General features: G+C 53.5%; 1 protein-coding gene across 1 annotated transcript in view; it reads left to right on the top strand.

Moving 5' to 3' along the window:
• AJAP1 (adherens junctions associated protein 1) overlaps window positions 1–16146 on the top strand; it is a 38165-nt gene extending 22019 nt beyond the window's left edge. Inside the window, exons 3-6 of the mRNA XM_042031958.1 lie at window positions 2428–2515; window positions 5318–5560; window positions 6732–6862; window positions 11511–16146. Coding sequence (XP_041887892.1) covers window positions 2428–2515; window positions 5318–5560; window positions 6732–6804 — 404 coding nt within the window. The 3' untranslated portion in view covers window positions 6805–6862; window positions 11511–16146. The remainder of the gene's footprint in view (window positions 1–2427; window positions 2516–5317; window positions 5561–6731; window positions 6863–11510) is intronic.
• The last annotated feature ends 11125 nt before the right edge of the window (window positions 16147–27271 follow it).

Genomic DNA, 27271 nt, shown 5'->3' with positions numbered 1-27271 from the left:
CAGCATTTCCGAGGGTTCAGAGAGCGCCTTTGAAGAGCTTTCCCTCCTGGCAGGCAGCATGCGGAATTCTGCTGCACTAGCAGAAGCGCAGAGGCTTGGACACACTTTCAGTTCCATTAAATACTTCTCCTGTAATTACCCTCCAGTTAAATGGTCACTGCGTCAAATTGCCTGGTAAAAGCCTTGGCAGGGGGAGCCCTCGCCGGGCCCTCACAGGGCTGAGGCGTTCGCAGGTGCCGAGGCCGGTGCTGGGTGTCCCTCCCTGCCCTCCCGCCGCTGCTGTCCCTGCAGCTCCCGGTTTCCACGGTTAATAACGTGTAATTATGTGGCTGCTGGGTTCCGTGACCCGCTGGGATCGGAGCTTTTGCCGTGGAGATGAGCAAACAAAACCCAGGCACTGCAATCCCTGCTCCCAGGGTCTCTCTCTGGGGGCACGGGCTCTCCCAGGGAGTTATGCCTGTGCCAGGCAGCTTCCCACACTGGAGGAGGAGGATTTTGCTCTATGAGCTGTTGATTTTATCTTCCAAGTCCCCTTCCTCCATCCAACTGGGCTTTAAGGGCTGTGTCTAAAATACTGCTTTGCCCTTGGCAGCATCTTTCTCCATCTAACCTCACCCCCCAGGGTGCTTTATGTCCCTTACAGGACACTCCCCTCTCGAAGGGTGCCCCATCCATTAACCACACCCCTCGGAGATTGGATATTTGTTTGATCTTGATCCGTATGGCCCTACATTCTTTGAGGGCCTAGAGGAAAGGATTTGATATATTTATAAGTTAAGAATAAAGACCTGGCAGCATTTACTGCAGCAGGTATCGCTGTAGGGCTTCCCAGGGAACCATCCTGGGCCACCTGTCTGGTCCCTTCCCTCTGTCCATCACCACCACTGAGACAAAGATCTCCTGTCCTCTTGAAATCCCCCTGGCTTCTGGTGCAGAACTAATACATGATGCAAAGGAACTTTGCTGTGCCGGTACATATGGCAACTTATGTGTGTGATGGAGTCTAAAATTATCCAGCCTTTCTTAAAATCCATGTGTCCTGCTCCGAGGAGCTGCCATCCTTCCCAGTGCTCAGCCACCTGCAATCTGTTCTGCCTGTGCCTTTCCCATTACGTAAATGCAAGGATTAATTGCATCGTTAGGTTCTCCCTCGGCCCTGCCACCACTGCCTGAGCTCCCAGTGTTGCGGAAGGTCTCGTCCCTGACTCCGCTTCTGTTTTCAAAGGAATCGGGCACTGGGCTGGTTTGATTTTATTTTTAGAGTCTTTCCTTTTATCTCTCTCAGCAGCGTCCCACTGGGAGCTGCTCCAAGACTGCCGTGCAGGATGCGGCCGGGCTGGCTGCTGCCGGGGTGGGCGTCACTCCTGACCTGGCACGCGTGGGCACGAGCTGCCACCGCGCTCGTCGGGCCCGTCGGGACATGCTCCCATCGTCAACACCCTCTGGGAACTCATAGCATGGGGCCAGAAATCTTTCTCCATGCCTCACCTTCAGGAGGTGGGGTGCCAGTGGGCGGTGGGGAGCCCCTGTGGTATTTTCCCTGTGAATTCCCCTGGGAGATGAAAGCCAGAGGTGGAGCAGCTGAGGAGTGAGTGCCATGGCTCCGGCTCTGGGTGGAATTGGCTGCTGCCCACCCTGCCAGCACGGGGGCCATGAGCGAATCCTTCCCCACGAGCGGTGGCTGCCCCAGTGCTGCCCGGTGGCCCCCAGGCAACCCCAGCCCCAGCTGAGCTGTGGCCCTGGCACTGACGCCGTCCTTGCCACAGATGCATACAGATATATATACATATAAAACTGCTTATTTTCCTGTCATTCTAAGACTTATTTATTTATTAAAACTACCATCCATCAGGAGCTGCAACATCTGTTTGTGAAAAATAGCACATCCTTGGGCTGCAGCCAGGAAAAATCATTTCATTATGAAATTGCAACTGTAAGGCAGCGCAAAATCACAAACATAGTGTACAGCGAGCTGCTTTTGTTTCCAAACTGCTCATTAGGAGTGATCCACGAGCCAAAATGATACCCCATGGAAGGTGAAGAGGGGGAAATGAGCCCACCCGACCTGCAAAGTGAGCAGCCGTCAGTGCCGTAATTATTATCCCTGGTGAATCCCACAGCCGGTGCAAGGCTGCGCTCGTCTCCCTTTCCGTCCCGGAGGGGAGACGTCTTCACTTCTCTTCCGTTCTTCGTGCCTAATTCGGGCTGACAAGGAACATACTTGAGAGGATAGGAAATGAGGAGCCTGGCTTACAGATTATTTTGTGTAAGGCAGGAGAGAGGATTGCAGCACCGCTGCCGGGGGCTGTGTGTGGCCCCGCACCAGGAAGGGCTGGGAGGGGGTGGCAGGGGGGCTGTGTGGGGAGGGGGACTCTGCCGGGGTCCCCTCAGTTCCCATCCCCACTCTCTTTTTTCTTCTGTCTGCAGGTCTGGCAGTTCATCAGATAATCACTATTACCGTGTCCCTCATCATGGTCATAGCCGCGCTGATAACAACCCTTGTCTTAAAAAATTGGTAAGGTCCCTCCTGCTCTGCTTGGTTTGGGGGCTGGTGTGGGACGGGGACAGGATGGGGATGGCGGTGCCCATCCAGCTGCAGGTGCCAAAGCCCGTGGCACCTGCCGGGATAGTTTTGGAAAGGCATTGCAGGAGAAAATGGAGGGTTTACACCAAAACCTCCAAAGGAGGTTGGCTCATGAGGGTTCGGCTGTGCCCCCGCAGCTTCCCCACCTCACACCACCTGGCCCGTGGCTTTGAGGACCAGCACATGCCCGGGGTTGGGTGGACAGGTCTCACATGGGACACGTGCGCATCGCCGCTCCGGGGCTGAGTGCCTCAGCACGATGCCGCCTGGAGAGGACGGAGCCGTGTGTTGGGCCGCAGCGGGTGTTCCCAGGATCTGCCCGGTGCCGGCAGCAGCTCCTCCACCGCCTTCCCTAAGGAGCTTTGATGCTGCTCCTAAAATCCCCAGCCTGGCTTGGCAAGAAGCAGCTGCATCTCCTGCCCTTCCTTGAGACCCCAGGGGCTGAAGGGCACCTTTGAAGCCCCTCAGGTGCCACGGTTTGAAGCCTGCCCTAACCCCCAGGGCGCTGCTGTGCTCCTCCAGCTTCATTTTCTCCCGTTTATTCTCTCAGCGTGGCTGGGCGTATGGCAAAATAGGTTAGCTTTCGCTCCAGGCACTCCTCACTTTACCTATTTTCCCAGAGACACTGGCCTACTTTGAGGTCAGCGTTGCTGGCGTAGCGACACGGCTGCAGCACGGGGCTGAGGCGAGAGAGAGCGGCCGCACGGCCCTGTCAGTGGCTCTCCCCTCTGGCCTGGCCAAGCTCTGCGTGGGTGCTGCAGCAAATCGATTCCTGCAGCCAGGAGGAAATTGCAACATCGGGTTGATGAGGAGCCTGCTGGCTGACTGGGATGAGGGAAGAAGCCCTTTGCAGGGCTATGGAGGCATCTTCATCTTGGCAAAGCCGTAATGCGGCGCAGCAGCCGACCGAAAGCGCCGAGGTTCTGGCCCCACAGCTGAACTTGCTTTGGGGAGCAGCCAGTGACGCTCTCTCCTGTAGCTCAAGCGGGATTTAATTCACTAAACTTCCCTGGTTGCCACAGTGTTTCAGTGAAGGAGCAGGGAAGATAGTTTATAAAACACTTGTGGGGTTTGTCTCCCATCGCAGCAGTGAGCGGTACGAGTCATTGATCCGGCTGACCACAGCTTGGCAGAACAGCTCAGTAACTGCTGCTGAAGCCGAAAAGGGGAAAAAATAAATCCAGTGATCAGTGCAGAATAGAAATGCTTTACAGTAAGTGAAATTGAGAGCTCACCAGAGAAAATCCCTGGCAGGGGAGTGTGGGCAGCACCCAGGTGTGTCCCAGGTGAAGAAACAGTACCTGGGAGTTTGCTCAGCTCTGACCAAACTGCCTCGGTTCGTTGGGTGACCCCGGGCCGTGTGTGCGTGCTCCATGGCCGGGCTGACCCACATCGCACACTCCGGCCCCATCCCCAGCAGGGACACAGCCGCCGTCCCGTCCTTTGGCTGGCGCTTGTTGCCCTCGGGCAGGACGGGTGAGCGATGGCTGCATGCCAAGCCAGCGTCCTTCTTGTCACTGCTGCTCCTGCACACGTGCCGTGGGGAGACAGCAGTTGGTTTAGGGCTGTCTCTTTCGGTTGCATCAACCGGAGCAGAGCCGGCAGTGCCCTGCTGCTGGCAGATGCTGCCGCCTTGGCCAGCGCCACTCTCGGCACAGCCCCGCGCTCCTGTCCCCAGAGTGTCCCCACGGGTGCCCCTCCGCAGACAGTGCCAGCATCTCCAGCTCCCACCGCCCTCAGAGCTGCCACCTCCCAAAACTCCCGCATTCTGCGAGGCGCTGTCGATCCGATCTGGAAAAAGTGGCATCTTAATTAAATCAGTGTCTAGACCCTGAAATAGGACCAGGCTGATTGAGGGCGGCTCCTGCGAGCTGGGGTTCTCCTCGTCTCTGACATACTGAGCCAGAAGTGTTGTGCAGCCACGAGATCCTGATGAAGCCTCCAGAGCTGGAGGAGCCTCCAGAGAGCAGGGCTGCCCTGCCAGCCGTCCCTCTGCTGTGTCACACCAGGTCCTGAGCTCATTTATCCTGAGAAGTTCCAACCTGTTGGTGCCTGCCAAATGGAAAGGGTTTCACTTCATTGTTCTCACCTACATATTTTCACTTAAGAAAAGGCTTTTGCTTCCTGCAGGTACAAATGTGTGACTCATTAAGTAATTCCTCTGATGGGAAAAAGCTTGTGTCTAAAATATAAATTTGATTCTTAAAAAAAAGCACCAAGCCAAATGACTGCTTGTGGCTGATCTTTCCAATTCTGAATTGGAATTGGAATTTCTGAATTCTAATCTAGTATTGAGCAATCTGTAATGACTGGTCAGTCGGGTGAGTCCCCTTGCCAAGTTTCAGGGATACACTATGCATCCTGTCCCTTCTGCTCTGGCCTTTCAGGCCATAACAGACTTATAAAAATGATGGAGAGCAACATTTTACACAGGCAGACAGTGGGATGGTACTGGGGGGATGGTTTTCAGCTAAAAGAGTGAAGACTTAGGTTAGATCTTAGGAGAAATTTCTTCCCTGTGAGGATGGTGAGACCCTGGCACAGGGTGCCCAGAGAAGCTGTGGCTGCCCCATCCCTGGAAGTGTCCAAGGCCAGGTTGGACGGGGCTTGGAGCAACCTGCGATAGTGGAAGGTGTCCCTGCCCATGGCAGGGGGGTGGAACTGGATGGTTTTTAAGGTCCCTTCCAACCCAGACCATCCCATGATTGTCTGATTCTCTGTCCCCCGGCCCAGCTGCGCACAGAGCGGGCGCCCGCGGCGCAACAGCCACCAACGCAAGCTGGACCAGCAGGAGGAGAGCTGCCAGAACCTGACTGACTTCGCCCCCGCCCGCGTGCCCAGCGCCCTCGACATCTTCACCGCCTACAACGAGACGCTGCAGTGCTCCCACGAGTGCGTCCGGACCCCCGTGCCCGTCTACGCAGAGGACACGCTGCACTCGCCCGGGGATTATAAAACGACCTTCAATGGAAACAGGTGAGGCGGGCGCCGTGGTTTCCCGGTGGGTTGGGGAGCGCCATCCCGCTGTGGTGATGGGGTGCTCAGGGGTGATGTTCTGGGAGCATGTGGCAGAGCCACCTGCCTGTCGGGTGCTCACCCACTCATAGTTCAGTGTGGGACTGGCCCCTGACTCCCAGTTCTGGCAGCAGCGCTGGGTGGGTGCCTCAGCAGCCCTTGGCCCTGCAGGGCTGGGCGAGCTCAGCACCACACGGTGTTCAGTTCCCAGCTACTGCTGCTGCTGCCAGCACATAAAATGCCACTGGATCCATTTTTCCAGCGCCCAGGCTGTCTCCTCAGTGGCACCGGCAAAGCTGCCGGGCTGCAAACGAGCGGGTGATTAATGGAGGAGCAGGCGGCGAGAGCCAAATGAACCGTTTGGCTGCTGTGAAATAACGGCGGAGTGTTAATGAGGAGCGTCACTGGCAGCCAAGGGATGTGGCCGTGCTCTGCCAGCCCCTCGCCTGCCCAGAGGGAGGGGATCGGGAGCAGGATGGGGAGCGATGGGGTTGGGAGCGATGTTTCCCACACCAGAGCCCTTTCACTGGGTGCTGGTGTGGTTTCACCATATGGTAAATGTGTGTCCCCATCAAAGGTAGAGGGGAAGCCAGGCACAGAGTTTTGAGGGAGAAAATAAGCAGCTGATGCTCCAGGCAGCCTCAAGGAACCACGGCATGCGTGGCAGCCACAGCCCATGTCTGCCTGCCCCAAGGACAGGCCTGGAGCCAACAACTTCATCGATGCCTCTTCAATCAGCAGCTCTTGCGTGTGTTTGGGGTTCTGCTCATCCGCATTTTCCAGGGCTTCCTCACATCTTGGAAGGTGGAGAACTGGCAGGGATTGTCACACCTTTTTGTTGGGTACCCACAAGCCTTGGTCTGATGTGAACCCCCCCCAGCCAGGTGACAGAGAGTTCCTGTGTTCTGGTTGGCAGGGATTATGGCTTTTCTGCCAGCCAGGGATGCTTTCTGGGACCCTCTATCCCAGAGCACTTCCAGACAGCCTGGCAAGCCCAGGCCCACTCAAAGCATCACTCTAGAGAGGTGTAATTTTTTCCCCCTAAGAAGCTGATTGTGCAGCAGGCCACCCCGGCTTGCACCGTGTGTGTTACGTACCAGCGTGTACAAGCCCCTCTTTCTGCTCGCTGCAGACCCTCTTCTTCTGACCGGCATCTTATTCCCGTGGCCTTTGTGTCTGAGAAATGGTTTGAAATCTCCTGCTGACTGGCCGAAGCCTGTTTGACTTCTGGGGGCAGGGCAGACGCCAGCGGGCTGTTTCCTGGTACGTACCGCGCTCCCCGCATCCATCCCGCATCCATCCTGTGCCCCCACTGTGCCCATCATACCCTGCCTGGTGCCCTCCTCCCATCTGCACTTCTGTCAGTGTGACAGGACATATTTCCTGCCGTGGATGGGGTGCTGGGAGCCAAATGGCTTTTCCGGGGAGGTTAACTGCAGACAGGCCCACGCTAACAGACAGGGACTGAGATGGACACGGACTCAAAAGCAAAGGGTCCCTGGGGCAGCCTTGAACTTCAGCATGATCCCATGGTTCCAGCCCACCTCTAAAACCTCAACAAGCCACAGTAATTTCCGTGCTGGGAAATGGCTTGATCTGTAATTAACCTCTGGTGGCATGATGGACAGCCCGCCTAGTCCGAGCACCAGACATCTGGCATGCATGCTCCATCAGTATCTGAAAGCTCATGTGGTGATGTTTGCTGTCGTGAACACTTCCATGCTCACTGCCAGGGTGCTGGGGTCCTCCTCCTCCTCCTCTTCCCTTTCTTCCTCCTCCTTCTCCTGCTGCTCTGCAAAGCCAACCCTTCGAGCACAGTCCCCAGCAGCCAGTCACACCTGGGGTGTTGCTGTGACTGAAGGAGTGCACTGATGTTGTTCTGGTTGCAAGGGTACAATCTTTGGGGATTTTCTTCTTTTCTGTTGAGTTGGCCTGAGCCGTTTCCACCTCCTTGTGTCACTTTTGAAGGGGGCACAGCTGATAGCAGTGGCAGGAAAAGCCATTGAGGTCTTTGTGTGCCAGCTCGCCCTGGGCAGAGGTGCCCGCTCCGAGCCACATGCTCAGATGAATTAATTGCTCTGTCTCAAGTCCCTGCTGTAATGAATCATATATTCAGTGTAAATGAAATTTCCAGCCTTCCCTGGCTGCAGCTTACTCGGAATAGCCTGTTTAACATTATGCACAGCTATTGAACACAGAAATATAATTAGATTAGAATGGAGGGGAATAAAAAGTTAATGGTCTCGGCCGTGCCGCGGCTGGCGGTGTCTGGACAGGGCAGGTGAGGTGTGTGCCAGTGCGGTGGGGCAGAGAGCAGGGGTTTGTCTGGCATGGCCCCACTGCCCCCCAGAGCCTCCTCTGGCTGAAGCAGCTTCACTGGTGAAGGTGAAGGGCTCTCACTCCCCATCCACTGACGTGCTCATGTTTTTTCTCTGACTCTTTTGTTGTGGCCACTGTCTCAGGGGACAGAGGGCGAAGGAACCCAGGCAGGAGCTGGTGCCAGGAGTGAGGGCAGCAGAAGAATGAGCAGTGCAGTTCTGCAGGGAACACCAGCCTCAGCAATAACCCATTGGGCCTTTTCCACCCTCAGTTTTGTAGTTTGGGATGTCTTTCTATTGACTTAAAGTGAATTAAAAAAAAGAAGAAACACGTAAAGCAAGCCAGCTACAGTCAGTGCCATCTACAGCTCTCCATGCCTCAGGTAGAGGGAAGGAAGGAGCAGCTCGAAGCACTGTAGGAATCCTCTGTGGATCCCATTGCTCCTGCCCCCAGTCCTGTGAAACCCCAGGCCAAAGACTGTGCCCTGGTCACCTCCACAGATTTCTTTAAATAGCCTGAAGCCGTTCCATTACGCCTTATTAAATCCTTGAAATTCTCATTGACCCGTTTTCATGGAATCCATAAAACGTGCATTGACGTGCTCTGGAAAAATCTATCCGGCTCGTACCTGGAGCATTAGCTCTGTAATGGCACTTCAATTACAGATGCAGTTCTGGAAGCTGCTGTTTGGTTTCATTAACGATAACAAAATGAGATTGATCCCCAAGCTGTTCTACCTGTTCTCTGCGTGTTTACTGTGCATAGGTGTATTTCCACCAGGCTGTTTCTGGGACACACTTGCATAAGTGGTGTGTCCCAGTTGAAACCAGGTGCTGGTGGGAAATCCCGCAGGTGAAATGAGCATTCCAAGTTTCATGTGCCACTGTGCAAGGTGCAGATGGCGTTGAGATGAGCTCCCTGCTAGGCTGTCCCTGCCACCGTGGTTGCCTTGTGCTGTCACCAGCTGCCAAGTGCCAGAGGAGCAATGGGATGGAGGGAAGCGCCAGAGGAGCAGAGGCATGGAGGATGCCTCTCCAGCTCGTTTCTAGAGGAAAGGCTGGTGGAAAAGGAGATGCAGCTCCTTGGGCTGCACCGCTTCCGGGGGAATGAGTGTTTCCTGGCTGGCATGCACAGCTGCAGCAAGGTCACCTGAAGGGGACAGTTGCTGTTGACCCACTACACCACAGCAGAGGCAGAGGATGCTCTGGAGCACATGCAGCTTTTTGGCTGAAGGGACTACATGCAGCTTTCTCCTCACAGCCCCTTTGTCCTGGTGTTTTACAAGTTTTAATTGACAGCACTTCACAGCTCTGAGCCGTCTGGTTGGCACATTAGTGCTCCTGATGGTGTGGGGCCAGAGCTGGAGGCACAAGGCAGGTGGAATGTCCCAGGACAGGGATGGCAGGACAGAGGTGCTGCAGGTGTTTCGTTGACACAACCACTGGGAGCCAAGTTGGAATTTAATGTGAACTTCACATCTGACAGTCCATCAGCCTGGTGTGAGGACTGACCGTGGTGCTGCCCAACTGGCACCCTGGCCTTGGGTGATGCTGAGAGCCTCATCAGGCTGGGCTGAGCACTTGAGGCAGCAGATATAAGGGACAGCACTGCGGAGCATCTCCAGCCCGGAGAGCTGCAGGGAACACCAGGGTTGTGTCACGAAACCTGATGAAACTCATCTAGTTACACAGGGAGCAGATGTTGCAGCTATTTCCTGGGGTCAGATTCCTCCTGCACCTGCAGGAGCCGTGGGGAGGGTTCCTGTGCTGCAGGCATGGTCCCCGCCAGGACACCATCCCTCCCCACAGCAGGCGACACCGCCCGTGGCAAGCAGCTGGTGGAGCTTTCCAGCAGATTGCTTGTGCCAGCAGCCAGGCCCCACTGGAGCACCAGCTCCTTGGTAGATGTCACACCTCGGTGGATGTCACGCCTCAGCAGTGGCTGCCAGCAGCTACTCCTGCAGGCGGAGAAGCTGGTGCGTCTGCAGCAGCCTGGTGTAGCAGTGCAGCCTCAGCGTGGCCCTGGGCTGGGTAGGTGAGGAGTGGAGCAGTCCGTGAAAGCTCTCAGGAGTTACCTGCAGGGAGGGATGAAAAGGAGAGCTCCCCTTGCCCTGGTGCCAGTGGTGCTGAAGGAGCACCCAGACAGAGGCAGGAGCACCACCGCTCTGCAGACCAGCACGGGACGTGTGACAAAGACTTGAGTGGCTTTGTCCGAGCACCGCAGCACAGGGTGGCTGGTTTGACTTGATCTCATCCTGGCTCTGGGGCTTTCTGAAATGGAGTTTGAGATTCCACATTATTCTTGTCCTTAATCCCACTCTCTTTGACTGAAAAACCCCATGGAATGAGATTATACAAAAATCTGTAAGGTTGATCAAGCGCTGACCTACTTTGCACAAAGAGGCTATTTGGGATACAATACCAATTGTACATCCTGCCATCGTGCATTAACCAGTGCTCACCCGGAGCCACGGGAGGCTCGGCACCGCTGGCAGGGACGGGGCAGTTTGGGACCCAGCAGCTGTGCTGGTTCGGTGACATCGGCCTGACCCTGCCCTGGCACAGGGCGGTGAGAGCTGACGGCGTTGTGTGGTAATGCCGCGCTCAAACACGGCAGCAGCTGCTGTGCTGGCCCCGTTCTGCCTAACAACAGCAAATGGTTTGTGTTAACATTAACAGATAATGAGTCATCATAAAAAATCCCGGCTTGTCTTCGGAGGAGTAGCAGCAGTCCCAGCACTCCCAGCACAGGAGATTAAGGACTCTGGAAAATCTGTCTCGCTAATTAAGACTTCAGGGTTGTTCTTGGCGATGGTGTATTGAGCATCTTGCTTTAAAATAGTGGTTTTTAGAGAAAGAACCTTGGGACAAAAAGCATGCCACGTTCTGGATGCTGATCCCAGCCAGGCAGAGAGCACAGATTAGGGATGTGTGAATTAGGGATCCTGGGATTAGGGAATCCTGAGCACTGCTGTACGGGTTGTAGGTACCTGCTTGCAGCTGGCTCTGGCACACCCAGCTGTGCTACAGCCCATGAAATGTCACGGACATGTAAAGCAAGTGGCCACATGCCAATGATGCGGAGTGATTGTCTTCACACTGAGGGTCCAATATTGTATACAGAGAGATCTTCCAGTAGACGGTAAATAAATAGCTTAAGGACTTTGATAGGATCTCTGGTTTGGTGCTTAACCAATTCCTTATTGATTCTTTAGATTTAACTTTAGAAAATCTTGTTAGTGCTTGTCATCATCTGCTCGTCTGCCAGAGCACTCGCTGCTCAAGGCCCGAGTGTGAGAAGCTGCAGAACGCAGGGATGATCAGGAGTAAATCCCACTCTGGAAAAGGCCTTGAGGAGAGAGAAGTAGTGATCCCAATCCCCAGCACAGACTGGCAGCTGCGGAGAAGGAGGAGGAGGTCACTGGTACCCTGCTCCCTCCATGCTCCACTCCCCCAGGAATCCTGCAGCTCCACAGCCAGGGGGAAGGAGGAGGAAACCTCCAGGTAGTGGGGGATCATCCAAGCAGTGACACAAGACGTGGTGCAATTCCCTGTCATGACATAATCTTTCTTTTTCTTCTCGTCCTCAACAGGATTCCATTGGTGAACCTGTAAAAAATATAAAAAAATAATGGGTTACCTGTACCTACCATTTCTGTTTACCAGTAGGAGACTCAAAGAGCAGCGTTCTATGGGCCAAATATATTTTTATAAAAATGAACACGCCTATAGGTAACTGCGTTGTCAAGGAGCGCGTTTTTGGGAGGAGAGAAAGGAAAGTGTGCGAGCAAAGAATCCCGTGGAGGAGGAGGAGGAGGAACCAGCAAGGGATGGAAAGGGAAGGATGAGCGCCTAGAGCCCGGCCATGGACGGTGACTCTGAACCTGTGCCAATAATACCATTATGTGCCATGAACCGACGCAAAGACTTTGCAAAGAGCCGAGTCAATAACGCCTGGAAATGTTGTGGAGGAAGAGTGGGGCATCTCTTCTGGTGGGGTCATCCATTCCGGTCCATACGCGTACATACATACGGTATATGTAGAGAGAAAATATATATATATATATATATACACACACAAACACTTTTTGTACTGTAGCAATTTTTGAAGATCTTAAATACTCATTTTTAAAGATGATGTCATGGGCTAAAAGTCTCATTTCTTTAACACGCATCATGCAAACTGGGTGATCTGATGTTTTCTACTTTGGCAGCTTGCCTGTCAATCTATATGTGTATATATAGGTAGACATATATACATATATATACGTGTGTGTGTATGTATAGACATATATATGTATGTATACATATATATATATCATTTTGGTTCTTTTTGGAAATGCTTTTCCAGCGTTGCGATGTGACCGTGGTGGGAGACAGCCGGGACTGCGCTGCCGGCGGGAAGCAGAGGAGAAGCTTCCCAAAACCATCCAGAGCGCAGCTCAAGGCAGTGCTGAAGGTATTTCCCGGCTTCTGTATCCCGATAAATCATCAAGGTCGATGGGAGGAAGCCGGAAATCCTGGGCCTGCCCTGTGTCCACAGAGCTGTGATCTCCGCCACGCTAGGCATGACACCTCGGGGCTGGACGGGGCAGATTTTAGGGGCGGACTTCCAAAAGATTGGCCTCTCTTGGCACAGAAGACAAATTTTAGGAGTGGGGTGTGGGAGGTTTTTTGGAAAATGGCTTCTAAATTGGCCACAGCACCAAAGTGTACTCAGCCCTGTGTGAGAAACAAGAGGAAGGAGCTCATTGCCTCCTGCCCCAGCCTGGGGCTGTGGGATGGAGAGAGCCTCTTGCTTTGTTCTCCTGGTCTTGGCTGGCTCTGCTGCAGCAGGAGAAGACACAGCCATCTGTCCACAATCCTGGAGATCACTTAATAGTGTTTAAAGGGAATTTTTGCCAGGGAAGCACGATTCTGCAGGCTCCGGCTTGATGTGTTGATCTAGAAACGTCCATGCCCATCCAGCTCCTGCTGAGGTGGGTGGTGGTGGTGGGTGCTGACCCTAAACCCTCTTTCCAAGTCTTTCCATGGAGTTGGGTGCTGCCATGCTGTGCTGCACATCGTACACTGGGATGGGTCTCTCTCGGGTCCCTTCAATGTTAAATGGGTGGGAACGACAGCAGAGATCAGACCAAAGTCCTCCAGTTCTTTTTGTAAACTGCCCTTGGTAAATACTAGTGCTTTTTTAGAACTGTCCAGATCCACGTTTCTACTCCCCCACTGATTACTCAGCTCCTTTTCTTTATGATAATGAACGTGCAGTTTAAAAACAAAACAAAAAAAGTAGAACCCTGGTGTTGCGCATAGCCACGCGTGCGGTCTCTTGTTCCCATGTCCTTTTCTGTCCTTTTCCCATGGAATTGCACAGTCTGGATTATTTGTCCTGAATTTTTGGACACTGCCTCAGACAGAAGTCTTCCTTGCCAGCCCTGACAATTACCTGCGGACTCGAGCCAACCATCCCCCTGGGGAGAGCAGTATCTCCTGGGTGGCTCGTGTCTGGCTCTCCAGAGCATTGGATGCCTCCAGGGAGGAGAGGGGACAGTGTCTTGCTAGAGCAGTGGCCCCCAAAGCTTTAGCCGTCCCTGGGGAACGTGGGGAGTGTCTGTCCTTGGGAAGCGTGGAGTCTGAGTGACTGCTCCAGCGTCATCTCAGTGTCCTGGGGCTTTCCTGTGACGCTGGTGTCAGTGGTGCAGCCCCTGCCACAGGCTCTCCTCCCTTTGTGACTTCATGGGAATCCATCCACGCCAGCTTGGAGCCACGTTCCTTGAGCTTCTCCCCTTAATCTTCCTATTTATTTCATTCCCACAGGTATTCCAGTGTAATCGCGGTAGCGGTATGACAAGAAATATATCTCAGCTCCCTCATTCCAGGGCATGTGAAGCAGCATTCTGTTTCTGCATGGATGGAACCTGCTGCCTGCAGGGGAGTCGTCAGGCAGAGCTGGGGGATGCCAGGGCAGCACGGGCAGCACTAGTGCAAGCGGTGGTGATGAGGAGGCACCTGGCTCCCAGGAAATTCCCTGTGGAGCTGGGGAAGAGGAAGGGAAAGCGTGTGTGTGTGTGTGTGTGTGTGTGTGCCAGGGAGAGAGAAGGAAGGCGAGTCACTGTGACCCCGAGGATGGTCACAGGTTTCAGAGGGCGGGACTTGCATGAGCTTCCCCCACAGTCTGCAGCAGGACATGTCCTGGTTTCCCCGGAGCTGAGCGGTGAACCAGGGAACAAAAGTAGATGCACAATCTTCCCTTATTTATAAGGACCAACAGCACTTGCACTTTATCAGAGGAAGCCTCCCCCCATCCATGCTGGGCCAGTGCGGTGGAGGGAGAGGAGGAGGAGGAAGGGCTGGGATGGAGCCGCTGATGCAGTGATGTACAAGGCAGGATCCAGGCGTCCCAAGGTCTTGCACAGTGAAGAGAAATGAACTGTGGTGATTTCATTCCCTCCTATTGATGAAAGCCAAAAAACAAGAAAGAAATGAAAATAGAAAGTCGCATTTCCATGGCATAGTCTATTGAGTAGATCATTCCACCATGGAAAAGCAGGGAAGCGTGGTGTTCTCAGACATGCTCCCATGGGAGCCTTGTCATGTTTTGGACACATCATCTCACCCCGAGGTCCTGGAAGCTTAAAAAAAGAAAAGTTTTGCTCCTTGCTTTGCTGTAAGCCCTCAGCCCGCTGCTGCTTGTTTCTTTTCAGTTCATTTTCCGGATTCCTTAGCCCCTGAGTAGTCCCTGAGAAACACACCATGGCAGCCGAGAGGCTGCCACATCCCCAGACGTGTCATGGAGTGTCTGTGTGTCACTTGTGGCTCTGTCCTAGAGAAAGTGGTGTGGGACAAGCCACCCACGGCAAGGAGAGGTTGGTTCTCCTCCAGCTCTGCGACAAGCCCAGGCTTCCCAGGGCCGTGCGGGACTCTCCTCCCTCCACATCCCTTGCAAACCCTGAGCAGGAGCCACAGGATGTGCCGCTCCCACTGAGCCAGGGAGTCGGCTCCGCTGCTGCCACCGGCACCAGCGGGCTCTGTCCCGCACCAAACCGAGCTGGTTTGGGGCTCTAGGTCCGAGCTCCCATGTCATGGCACCAGCAGGTAGGGCGGGCAGGGTTTGTTCCTCAATCCCCTGACCTTTGGAAGCCGGGGTCCCCCCAGGGCGGCTTCACCCCACAGCACCCCGGGCAGAGCCGGCCCTGGGCAGCCGCCCGTCTCTCCAGATCCGATCGTTTACCTTCACTCTGTCTTCCCAGCTGGAGAAAGGGCGGCCGGTGGTGGTGGCAGGAGCCGTGCTCCAGAGAACACCAGTGCTCCATGGGGCACCATGGGGTCAAGGGCACCGAGCCTGCCAGGAGGTCACCGCAGCGATGGCAGCGCCGGCGCGGGGACGGATTTCAGGTTACCTCTTCTCCACTGGCAGCTTGTCACGAAGGAAGGTAGTTCAGCTGAAACGGTAGTTAAATAGTAGATATTCTACACATAATATATATTTTGTAAAAAAAAAATTAAAAAATAAAATAGAACAAAAATATATCTATCCTATCTCAGCCCGCCCATTTCAGGATGAATGTGGTTGGAATTTTCTTTCAACCAGATATTAAATCTGTACGCAATTTTTTCAAAACCAGCAAGAAATCCCTCGCCATTTCCAAGTCTGTGGGTTTGGTCTCCCGAGCTCATCTAACGCTTCTCACACATTTTTAAGAATTACTCTCAGCGTTTGTAGGTACATTTTTAATAGTGTCACGAGTGGAGATTATATTTACTTTGAAAAAAGTATATGTTGCACAAAAATGTACACTAAGGGCACAGATTTCTGACCCAGATTCTTCTATTTTAGGTTCCAAGGGGTTTATTTTTTTTGTTTGATAGGACATGTACAGTGAAGTTTACACTTTATTTTTATTTTGCCAAAACCCGTTTTCTAACATGAGACAGTTTTGCTTTGTAACCGGTTTTACATCACTGAGTACTTCTTTCTTTTCCTGGGAAAATCCTGCACCGGGAGGCATCCGGTGGAAGCGCCGTCGCCTTTTGGCATTGTGGCTGCCCCACGCGCCCACAGCGCGAGCTGGGGCGGTGCCAAAAGGACCTTTTCTTCCCGAGCGGTTTTTAATTTGTCTCTGTCCGTGGAAGCCGTGTATTTGGAAGCACTGTAAATGCCACCCTGTCCCCTTGCCCTCTGTATATTTAGTACTCTGATGTTGCTATTAAAACTGATATGAGAACCGCGCAGCCGGTGGTGACTGGGTTCCTCCGCGCACGGCCGCAGTCCCTGGGGAGGGGACGGGGTTGGTTTGGTGTCCAGAGGGATCAATGTCTCAGCAAGAAGGAGTCCAGAGGCTTCTCTGGGGAAATCCCACTGTTCCCAGCTGTGCATGCCTCGGGTGAGCAGCTGGGAAATAGCCCGGCCGTCGTCCTGGGAAGAGGGTCTTGTGCATCCCCTTGGAGTCTCCGCCATGGCAGCACCACCTCCACACCCTGTGGCACAGGCAGGAGGGTGCCCGGTCCCCAGGCTCACCCAATGTCCCCCAGATCTCTGAGGGGACCCTGTGTGCCTTGGGACAGCTGCTTGCAAGAAGGAAGCCATTTAATAGGACTGTTGGGGAGTTAATTAAACATCACTAATGATGTCTTAAACAGCTCTGCTATGAAATCACTTCACCCAGCTGCATCTTTTACCCAAGGAGGAGTCCTGGCCATGGGCGGGTCACTGGTAAGTGATGGCTCTGGGTTGCACATTGGGTGTGGAGCAGGTCACAATGGTTCACACTCAGGCTGGCCCTGCTGCTGCACTGTTTGACAGATGGACAGACGGATGTGGGGACTGGGCAGCACAGGGAGGGCTCTTGCCAGGCAGCAGGGGCAGCTCCCACAGCCCCCTATGCTCCCACAGCATCCCCCTTTCCCAAGGCACTGGGACAGCATGGCTGTCATTCCTCACAATGCCATCTGACCTGGAAGGGGGGAAAGCCTCTATTGGTGTCCATGTTGGCTTTGAAGAAGGATGGTCTGGGAAGACAGACATCAGCCCAGCCACCTGCCACTTGCATTCCCAGGCTGTGGCAGCAGCCTTCCCGCAGTGCCAGGACCCTCCACAGCTCTCCGTGCCAGGGCAGCACAAAACCAAGACCAGAGATGATGCCCAGCCCCAGCCCAGACAAACCTCCAAAAGCTCTGTTCTGCAGGAAAATATATAGAAAAATGGGGAGGGACAAAGCGAGCTGCTCTTCATTTTAGGGCCAAATTGCCAGCTTAAATCACTGAGACAATGTGTACAAGCGAACAGGATGCGAATGGCCTCAGAGCTGCATATATCAGCCAGAGAACTCTGTTCATTTCCAGATGCAAGTGGGATTTCAGGGCATGAAATACAGTGTTAGGATCTCATTCCTTTCCCTGCTATTTATCACAGCCGGAAACGTACTCACCAGCCTGAGCTGTTCCAAGTGTCACTGCTGGGAGCGTGGAGGAGAAATATTGTGCTGAGCCGTGGGAGAGGGATTGGGGTGGGACAAGGCAAGCAGCCAAAGGGAAGAACCAGCATCCCTACTCCCTCCAGCACCCATCACCCCGGCACGGAGCTGGGAGCATCCCCTCCTGCTGCTGGTCCCGCCGTGCAGCGAGGGCCAGGGCACGGTCACCACACACCATGCCCTGGGTTAAACAGTGCCACGAGTGGTCCCCAGGGCTGGAGGGGCTGTGACAGGGTCACCATCCCCTTGTCAGCACTGGAGGCTGCCAGCTCATGTCCCTTCAGCTCTGCTCAGCAGGCCGAGGCTGGGAAATGAGGCTGGAAAACAAAACACCACACACTGGTGCCGCAGCACACAGTGCTGATAAAAAGTAGGACTAAGCATTATCCAAGTTTAATTATTATAATTATACCGGGGAGAAGTAATTGCTGGGGATATTTTAAGCTTCAATCAACACGCTATTTTGAAAACCGAAGCCCTGATTTACCCAGGGCGAGGTGGTTACCATCAACAGGCACCCGTGCTGCCGGCAGCCAGAGGAGCCCACCGGGAGGGTTTGTGAGCTGCTCGGAGCTTCTTGTCTGAAAATAGGGATTTGGGAGGGCAGGAGGGTGAGACAAGCAGTGGGAAGGTGGAAAGGGGTCCCCCATGTCCCACAAAGCATTGATTAGAAGCCTGGATCCAGCACCAGGATGGGCTGCAGGAGCAGCATCAGCTTCAGGAAGAAGAGCCATGCAGGATGGGCAACCCCAGCTTGGCGGTGGCTCTGAGGAAGATTGGCTGGAGCTGGATGATGTAGTGATGCTGAAATCATTTAAGCTTGTTATGGTGGTTTCTATGGCTCTCTGGCTGGATGTAACAAATTGTCTGCATCATTTTCCAGATGGATCATTCTTAAATCATCCAGGACAGGCTTCAGGGCTCTGCACCGAAGCAGCGGAAGGCGCTTTGGTTCAATAAATGCTGGAACTGTTCTACATCAAGTGCTATTTCTTATTAAAAGTGTAAGTACATCATCCCAGCTGATGGGTCTCCAAGATCTCCACACTCTCCACCCTCTGAGTGCCCTTAGGACCCCACGGGGATGGGGGACAGGAATGGGGGGCCACGTGTAGGTGCCTGTGGTGGCAGGCAGAGTGGCTCTGCGGCAGAGCAGAGGGAACGCTGATGGATAAGGTTGTCCAGCAGCTCATCCCTACTCCCTGCTTCCCCCTCCCCAGACAGGTACCAGCCCCCGGCATGCATCCATCTCCTGGCGGATGGCGTGGCCCACGCACGTCTGAACAAAACCTTTTATTAAAATTGCAATTAACTGACCCATCAATAAGTTCTGCTCAGAACGGGGGATTTATCACTGCTGTCGTTGCTGAGGCAGCCCGTGGGTCGTGCCAAGCCCCGCGGTGCCCTGTGGCCGAGCTGCCGACGTGCCCGGCCCTATCGCCGCGCTTGGCCGCGGCCGCGCACGCCTGGTGAACGACGAGCGCTGAGAGAGCAGTTTGTTACTGCCAGGCAATTTGTGCTAATAAGCAGTTCGAGGCAGCGACGCCTCTCAGCAGAGATGAGTTATGGCAGGAGGGCTTGGAGAGGAAGAGCCCTGAGGATGCCGCAGTGGAGGAGACCTGCATGGCACATGTTGGCACAGCCCGTGGTGGGCACAGTCTGTGGCGGGGCTTGTCCATGGTGGGCTAAGTCCACAGTAGGCTCAACCCACAATCTCCACATGCCCACCTGGGATGGGCAGTGAGGAGGCTGCCCATGGCTTGTGCTGTGGACTGGCTTTCCAGTGGGTCTTCTCCTGAGGACTCAGGAAGCACATGTGGATGCAGTTCCCAGGTTTCAAATGCCGGGCTTGTATTGGATCTAATCTCGGGTATTTCTGGTGCTGGCAGGGACTGAGCCCCAGGGCTGCGGGACCTGCTTGGCTCTGCTGGCAGTGACATGTCTCTATGTGTTTAATAAACGTACCAGAATGAAATCCCCACTGTTCCTGCTCATTTTCCGAACATGATATTAACTGAAAAGTGACATTTTTCTTAGTTCCTTGTCAGGCCAAAACAGGGACAGAATTTCTTCGGGGGTTTATTTTCTTTCCCTTGCAAATTTTCAAGCGTGAATAAGTGCTGTGACTGGCGCAGAGGATGGAGGCTGGAGCTGGTGGTGGGTGTCCTGGGAGCCGGCTCCTCACCTCTGCCACAGCAGGACCAGTGCAGGAGGGGCAGGAGCAAAAACCCTGGTGGCACTTGGGGGCAAAGTGACATCCTGGTGTGAAGCCCTGTGTGAAGCCCATGTGACACCCAGGTCAGCAGCACCGGAGCGCAGCAGGGCATCACTCAAGCAGCGATGCCAGGGGAAACACGTCCACTTCTGCGGGCAAGCGTGTCCTCTCAGGAGTATTTATTGACCTGTCAGAGGGCTCCGAGGTGGCTGACCGCACTTTCCCCCTGCAGTAATTGATTCCAGTCGGCTTAGGTCAGGGAACAGCTGATTTCTCTGCCTGATACTCGTTCTGGCCTTCGATAATGCAGTGTTTAGGAATAGAATACAGGATTCACCAGCGGGGGCACATGACATGATGTGTCCGATGGACAGCACGAACAGGTATGGCCACATGTGGCCTTGAGGCTTTATTTTCCCAGAAAAAGCCACAGTTAAGCAACACTAATTCAGCCTCTGGCTGCCAGTGAGTGTTTCCAAGCTCTCTGCTAACCCAGAGGACTGCTCTGCTTGTGGTGACATGGGGCCAACCCTGCCTGAAAGCTGGGATCCAGCTCAGTCCTTTCCTCTGAGTCTCCTCTCTCCAACCGTGCAGGCTCTGTGACTGGGGTGATCAGGACTGGCCCGTGCCCAGGTTTCACTGTGAGGGACATGGTGCCTTTGGTCTCAGCCAGGCTCAGTGTGGGCAGTCAGAGTGCAACATCCTAGCTCAGGGCTGGCTGGCCAGGGGTCCTGAGCACTTGCAGGTACAGGAGCCAGGCTGCCACCCTCCCCCCGGCGCCTTTCCAATTACCAGCACATTCTTCTCTACTTAAAAGCCCAGCCAGTACTCTGCCCTCACACTATAAAAAGCACAGCTTGACATTTGTTTTTCCCTATCTATTTCTCATCCGTGTTTTCCTTCTCGTCGCTTCAGCCTCCGTGACAATGTCCCAGCCAGCAGCTCGGCACAGAGCAGTGGCTTGCAGCCAGCACCATTTGTGAAATGGGTCTGGGAAGCCATGGGAAGAGCCATATCCATGTAACAGTCCATAAAGCTGTCCATCGGAGCAGTTAGCCATGCTCAGCCCTGGGAGAGAAAAAGCCCCACATTCACCAATTTGCTCTCAATCAGCCCCAAGAGCCTCTTGGCTGAAACCATTCTGTGTCCATGGATGCTGTTAATGCTGGGGCTCGTATATTTGCCCTGGCATTCTCCCAGGGGCTTAGGAGACGGGAACCCTCAAAACCTGGCCGTCCTGGGCAGACACTGGCGTGCTGGAGCTTTGCTGTGGCTGTGTGTCCCACATTGCCTGGGAAGAACCTGGCTTGGTGTCCCTTGTCCCACCAGCAGTTTTCAAAGTCCAGCAGAGAGCGTGGCTGAAAACCAGGTGCCAGGAGTAATGGTTTAAATGCCACTGAAACCTTTTCCCTGAGTGTTGGCAGGCTTTAGAACTGTCTGGCGTCAAATAAGGGACTCACAAAGACACTGAAGTCACCTCTCCTTGGGCAGAGGGGAGGGCAGAGCAGTGCTGGGCTGTGCCCACATCCCAGAGCCGGCTCTGCCTGAGGAACGACTCTGCAGGATGGGAGAAGAAGCAGTCAAGAGCCCAACAAAACCCTCTCCTGAGCCCACAGCACCGCTCGGTGCCAGGGAGGCTGGGAGTGGGTGAGCAAGCCCCTCTCCGGGGAGGCAGCCTGCTGGCAGGGACAAAGGCAGTGACAGCTGAGTGACACCGAGCAGCAGCTGCCAAAGCCCGGTAGCATCCTATCCCCGGGGGGCTGGGAAGAGACCGGACAGCGCAGCCTCGCTGGCGGCAGCCGGCCAAAAGCGCTGGGCACACGGAGTGAGCAGACAAAGCAGGGGGACGAGAGCCCCCGGAGCTGCTGGAGACCTCCGAGTGTTGCTGGGCCCCACTGAAAGGACTTGGAGCTGTTTGGCAGCCAAGCACCACCCTCAGTCCCGCCGGAGCGACATGGAGTGTCAGATCCAGCCTGGCTTGCAAAGAGAGGAAAGAAAAGGGGAAGTGAAGGTTCCCAAGCTCCATGAAATTCCTTCCCAGGGTCCAGCTGCAGTCCCATGTGAGGGAGCCAAGAGGGGAAATGCAGCATCCCTGCCAGGGCCAGGGCCAGTGCCGCAATTCCCAGGGAAGTGAGGACATTGAGGCTGTATTTTCAAGGTGAAAAGGATGAGAAAAGGGAAAGGGGTAGGAGAAAGAAAGGGGATGAGGCATCGGTAGGATGCAGCAGGAACGCCAAATGGGCATTTCTCAACTTGAGGAAAGTTTGGGAGAGCCATTAAAGCCAGAGATCAGTGAAGGGGGAAATTGAAATGTTAGGGGCTGGAACGGAAAATTAGGCTCAGATAATGGCCCTGGGGTTTAAAGCACCCTCCAATAATCTGTTGTGAAGAGCTGTTAAACACTCCCATTGGAGATGTCTCTGTATCCAGCTGTCCTGGCAAACAAAATCCCCAGAGCTGTGGCACGACAGGCATGGGGTCACAAGGTCCTGCCAAGCTCCCTGGCATCACTGATCAATGCTATGGATAGCATCCAGAGATGAAGGAGAGGCTGGAAATGCTTGGGCAAAGCAGCAGCAGTGAGACCCAAAGGACAGGATTTGACAGCCAAAAAAGCCACCGAAACCGTCTGGATTGCTCTGGACTTGTCCCCTCTTGCCACAGTACTGCCAAGGAGATGGGACTCGTGACACCCACAGGGAGGTCCCGCACCCAGTGCTGGGGCAGCAGCAGGAATAGCCCTGTGCCTGGGAAGTCCTACAGTTGGACTGGGAAGACAGGAGGACTCTGGAATTAGGCAGAGTCAAATGCCTTTGATCTAAAATGGATTTGGAGTGGAGCTGGATGCGCTTGTCCATCCATGTGTTTGCTGCCAGGAGCATTTAGCGTGGCTGGCCTCCCTCTCCCACCAGCACTTCCAGCCAGGCTTTCCAACAGGCTGGGGCTGTTCCAGTAGGACCCTCAGAGTAAAAGGAGCAATGGAACAACCTGGGTTTGTGGAAGGTGTCCCTGCCCATGGCAGAGGGTTGGAACAAGATGAACTTCAAGGTCCCTCCCAACCCAAACCAGTCTGTGATTCTGTGATTCTAAATCCCTCCTGCAGCTTAAAGGTGCTGACATCCGCTGTCAGCACTCCCACAGCAAACACAAGTGCACGTGGAACATGGACACAAGCACAGCAAGCTGCTGCAGACCCTCTCCCTGCTCACATGGACTGTGGGAAGCTGAGGGAGTCGTGAACATGGCACACACGGATGTGCCAGAGGCTACAGCTGGACACAGCTGAGCCAAAGCAGAGCTCTGGAAGTCAGCTCCTCTCACAGGCAGGTGTGCAGGAAAGCAACTGCCTGTGGGGTAGGAGCCTCCCAGGCTTGATTAGGCTGGGGGAGACGTTATTTAGGATCCAGGTAGGGAGCCAGTGCTGTCTGGGGCTCAGCCCATGCTTGTCCCTTCTAGGGGCCCAGTGGCAGCTCTTCCCTGGCAGGTATGTGGCAGCTGGGGGGAATTGCTCCTATTTCCCAGCTGGCATCACACACATTCCCTTCCAGCCCTCCTGCTCGCAGTGATAAGCCTGGCTTAGGGAGATGTGCTAATCTGGCAGTTGCTATGAGACCCACTTGATGTCTTTGATGCAGTGTGGAGGCAGGTGAATCATTAGGAGGAATATCAGGTTTTCTGGCACAGCTTGAGGAGACGCTGAAGTTTCCCCATGGTCGGCAAGATGCAAACACTGAGGTCCCAGCAGCTGGGAAATGCATACCCCGGAGAAGCTGGGAGCATCGGCTTCTCCCTGCCACGGTCTCTCTTCCTTGTGGCTTTCCAAACTGTCAGCCTCCAGCTGCTGCTGGCTCCTTACAGAAGAAATGTTTCCCAGAGTGGATTCTGAGGAGGGGCAAGCTGAGGATGTGCTTCACTCTAATTCCGGAGCCATCTCTGCCAGCTGAGCCTGCTCCTGGGTGCAGCCTGGGGCTCTCCAAAGCAAGTGCAGATGGAGAGAGCAGGGAATGATGGCTGGAAGAGGTGGGAATGCCAGCCAGGAGGGCTGGTGCTGCTGCACTGGGGGCAAGGGAAGGGCGCAGCTCATTCCTCCTGGTCCTGGCATTTACCACAATCAGGATCACCAAGCTGGGGTCCCAGCCATGGTGCTGCACCCTGCACAGTATTTTATGTAACTGGGGGAAGGAACCAGCACAGCAGAAATTTTTAATTATGTATTTGACTGGAATAGTCTCAGTTTGAGTTCATGCAACGTTGGTTAGTTACCTCAGATAATTAGAAATTTTACAGCTGGATAAAAAGTTTATAAAGCACTGAAAAGGGTAGGGCATTTGAGATGGAGATATTTGGTCCCTCTGCTGGTTCTGGAGAAGGGAAGAGTTTTGGGCTTTCCGAGGAGTCCCAGTTCCCACTGGCCCCTGAAGGTGGTTCTGCTGGCAGCTATGGCCCCGCTCCCTCCATGCACAGGCTCCTTGGCTGGGGACAGAGGGTTCAGTGTGAGCTACTGGTTCAACCCAGGCACAGACTGGTGGTAATTAATGGGAATCAGTAGGCCCTCGAGCTGGGGATGGGTGGTTGTCCCGGCAGCAGGGATTTAGGGATGGTCCAAGGCCAGAAGATGGTCAGTTTGGAGGGCTCATGGTTCCCCCATTGTCTGTCAACACACCCTGAAATGCTAATTCAGGTTTTGTCAGTGAGGGTTTTTTCCCCCTTGGCATCCCTTTACTGAAGGGAGCAGAGGTTCAGGGAGGATGTTAATGATCATCTTGATGTTTTCAGTGTACCAGGGAGGGGTGTTTGCTCCCCCAGTGAAAGCCCTGGGGGTGCTGAGCCAGCGGGTGTTGCTCTGCTGACGGGGTTCCGCTGCAGTAACGCAGCAGCCTGCCCCATTCTGGTCCTCGGGGGAAGAGGGATTCAAGGAGGGAAGCATGAAAAAAGTACCTGTTGTAAAGGAGTGGAACAGCGTGGGCCATTATTTACATTCAGAGTAATAGCTCAGCACGGCAGCAGCTGAGAGGTGTCTCAGGGCGGCACGCGGGGAATAAAACTGATGGATGCTGCACTTCCCTGACACACAGGGCTCGTGGTGGAGGGACAATGCTCCTGTGAGCAGGCACTGGGAGCCTGCTGGGGCTGGAAACCTGGCGGGGAGCAGCCCTGAGCTGCCTGCAGAGGTTTTGGCTGCTTTTAACCCCAGGATCTCCTGGGGCATCTCCTGGTGCCTGGCTGGGCTGCTGTCGCTGCAGGTGCCCATCACCCTGCATGGGGAGCAGCTCTTCTCCTTGAGCAAACCTGCCAGGATCCCTCCCTGGACAAATTCATGTCCATACAATTTAAATTCTTCTTTAAAGCCTGTGTGATGACCAGGTTTGGTGCTATAGATAGGAAGAGTTACCGTGGGTGAAGGGTTAAGTGCGTGGTGGCTCACGCAGATGTGAAGTCTCCTCGCAAAAGTGCAGCCTTGCAAATGGAATAAAAGTGGTTTTTTGAGGTATTTTAAATCAGTTTTGTTTATGTAATCTGACAAGTTATTATGTGCAGTCCTTATCTGACTTCATGATTTATGGGAAAGAACCTCAAATCTATATTTAAAATTACTATTAAACACAATTTTTTTGCCTCTTCAGCTGAGATAGAAGCACCATTAGCAGTTGTTGCCCTGGAGCTCAAGTACTTCATTAGGAAAATGAATTAGGAAAATTAATTTTTCCCATTAAATCTTCCTAAGATCCTGATGCTATATTTGCTTGTAAATGTTCAATAATAATAATTATTTTAAAAAATAAGGTTCAGCTAGTTGTGATCTTTGGTTTCTCTTCTCTTTAAGCTCCTGGGGGTGTGTGGCTGTGGGTTGAGACCAGGGGATGCCACTGCCAGCATGGTAGGTTTGTGTGGGCAGACTGAGACCTGGTAATGGAGAGGGGGAAGAAAAGGCCTGTCTGGTTCAGAGAACTTCATCTGGTGCTGCTTCTTGTTCAGTTTATTGATCTTTCAGAGCATTCTGGGAAATGCTGGAATTTCCATGGCTCTCGTTTTGGTTCAGCTCACGTCCTGGGCACTGCGATGCTGGGTGGTGGGAGATGCTCTGGAAGATTGTGGTGCTCCTGTTCTCCATCCATCTGCTGCTTCAGTCCTGCAGAGAAGTGGCTTTTCAAGTGCAGATGAATCTGAATTCATTTGGCTTTCTCTTCGTGAGCCCAGAGAAATGCCAAAGCCTCTTCTCATATCTCAGCTACTTCTGGCAGGTTTGAGCTCAGATAGGAGAAGGGTTTCTGTTTTCATGTTCCTCCAGCTTCAGAACAAAAGAGCTGATGGCATTTGTACATACATACACATGTATTGCTCCCACCTGGAATATTAATTTACGCTGAATTCAATCACATTTTGTTACATCTTCCTAGTTTAATTTTTTTCCCCTACTTGAACATTATTCCTACATTTTGATTTTAAAGTTGCTGGAGTTGGGGTGCACGTCCCCTCCAGAGGCTTGTGTTTCTCCAAGGATGCTGCCAGCATCATATCCACAACCACATAAGGATTGTGGAGGGGAGAATCCCAATGCTGAGCTGAACAGGAGGCAGTGGTTGTGTTCCAGAGAGCCAACCTGTGCAGTGGGATTTATGGAGAGATTCAATTATGGACAGCACAGTAAATTTCTCTTTAATAGAGCCTTAAATATTCACTGGCAATATTTACATAAGCATTGTAACAGCTGCAGAGGAATCATTAAGGACTACTCATGGAGATAATCTCGATTTTAAAATTCCTTTAATGTGCATTTTCAGAGAGATTACAGCCACAGCTATCTGGTCAATAAAAAGCCTATCCTCCTTCACAGGGTCTGCAAGCAGACTGGGAGGACAATCAAAAATAACCAGGCAAAAGTATCTGGATTGAGCTGGGATTTTTTCTGGCTCCTGTTAATTTTTTTGGCAGCCAGGTGTCATTCCAGAGGGATGTCATGTGTGGCAGTTAGATACCAAAGCTGTGCAATCAACCACACCAAATCAAATGACCAATGGCCCCTGTGAAAGGTTTCCCCATCCAGCTCAGTGGCTGGAGTTATTTGTGTTTCCATAGAAATGCAAGAGGGATTCCCCTCTTCCCCAACTCCCGCAGAAGGCATTTCCAGGATGTTCTACAGGAACTGCTGCCGTGGCCAGTTACTGATCACTGAGCTGTTTCTGGGGCCAGTTTGCTGTTGTAGGTTGGTTTGGTTGGTTGGTTTGCAGTTTTATAACCATCCTTGGCACCTCCTGCTGAAACCCTGCCCTTGGTACCTTTGGCTCAACTGCTGCTGCTTCTCTGTCTTGTGTGCAAAGTTTAACCTCCTCAGAGCCTTGCCTGAGGTTCCCATGCAGGAGGTTTGCTCCATGGCTGCTCCGGGAAGAGCCGGGTTCCCATCTGAGAAGAGATGGAGAGACCCCAGTTCCAAAGGCTCCCGAACCCGTTCGGCGATCGGGCCGTGTGTTAACAGAAGTTGAGCAGACTCTAAAGGCTGGAAGATCCTGACTCCTTCTCCTCCTTCAGCAGCTCAGTTGGCCGAGTGTGAGAAGACACTAATTTGAGCTGGCAGCAACTCATGTTCACTTTGGAGGAAAACAAGGCATCGGAGAATAGGCAGGAGCAGAGCTCGGCTGCAGAGCGGCTGCGAGGCGCGGGGAGGACTGGG

The sequence above is a fragment of the Corvus kubaryi genome, unplaced genomic scaffold (genome assembly GCF_017639235.1).
Source record: "Corvus kubaryi isolate FWS band 111438036 unplaced genomic scaffold, C.kubaryi_AGA036_p1.0 37352, whole genome shotgun sequence".
Taxonomy (NCBI): domain Eukaryota; kingdom Metazoa; phylum Chordata; class Aves; order Passeriformes; family Corvidae; genus Corvus; species Corvus kubaryi.
This window is presented reverse-complemented; position numbering and strand designations above follow the sequence as displayed.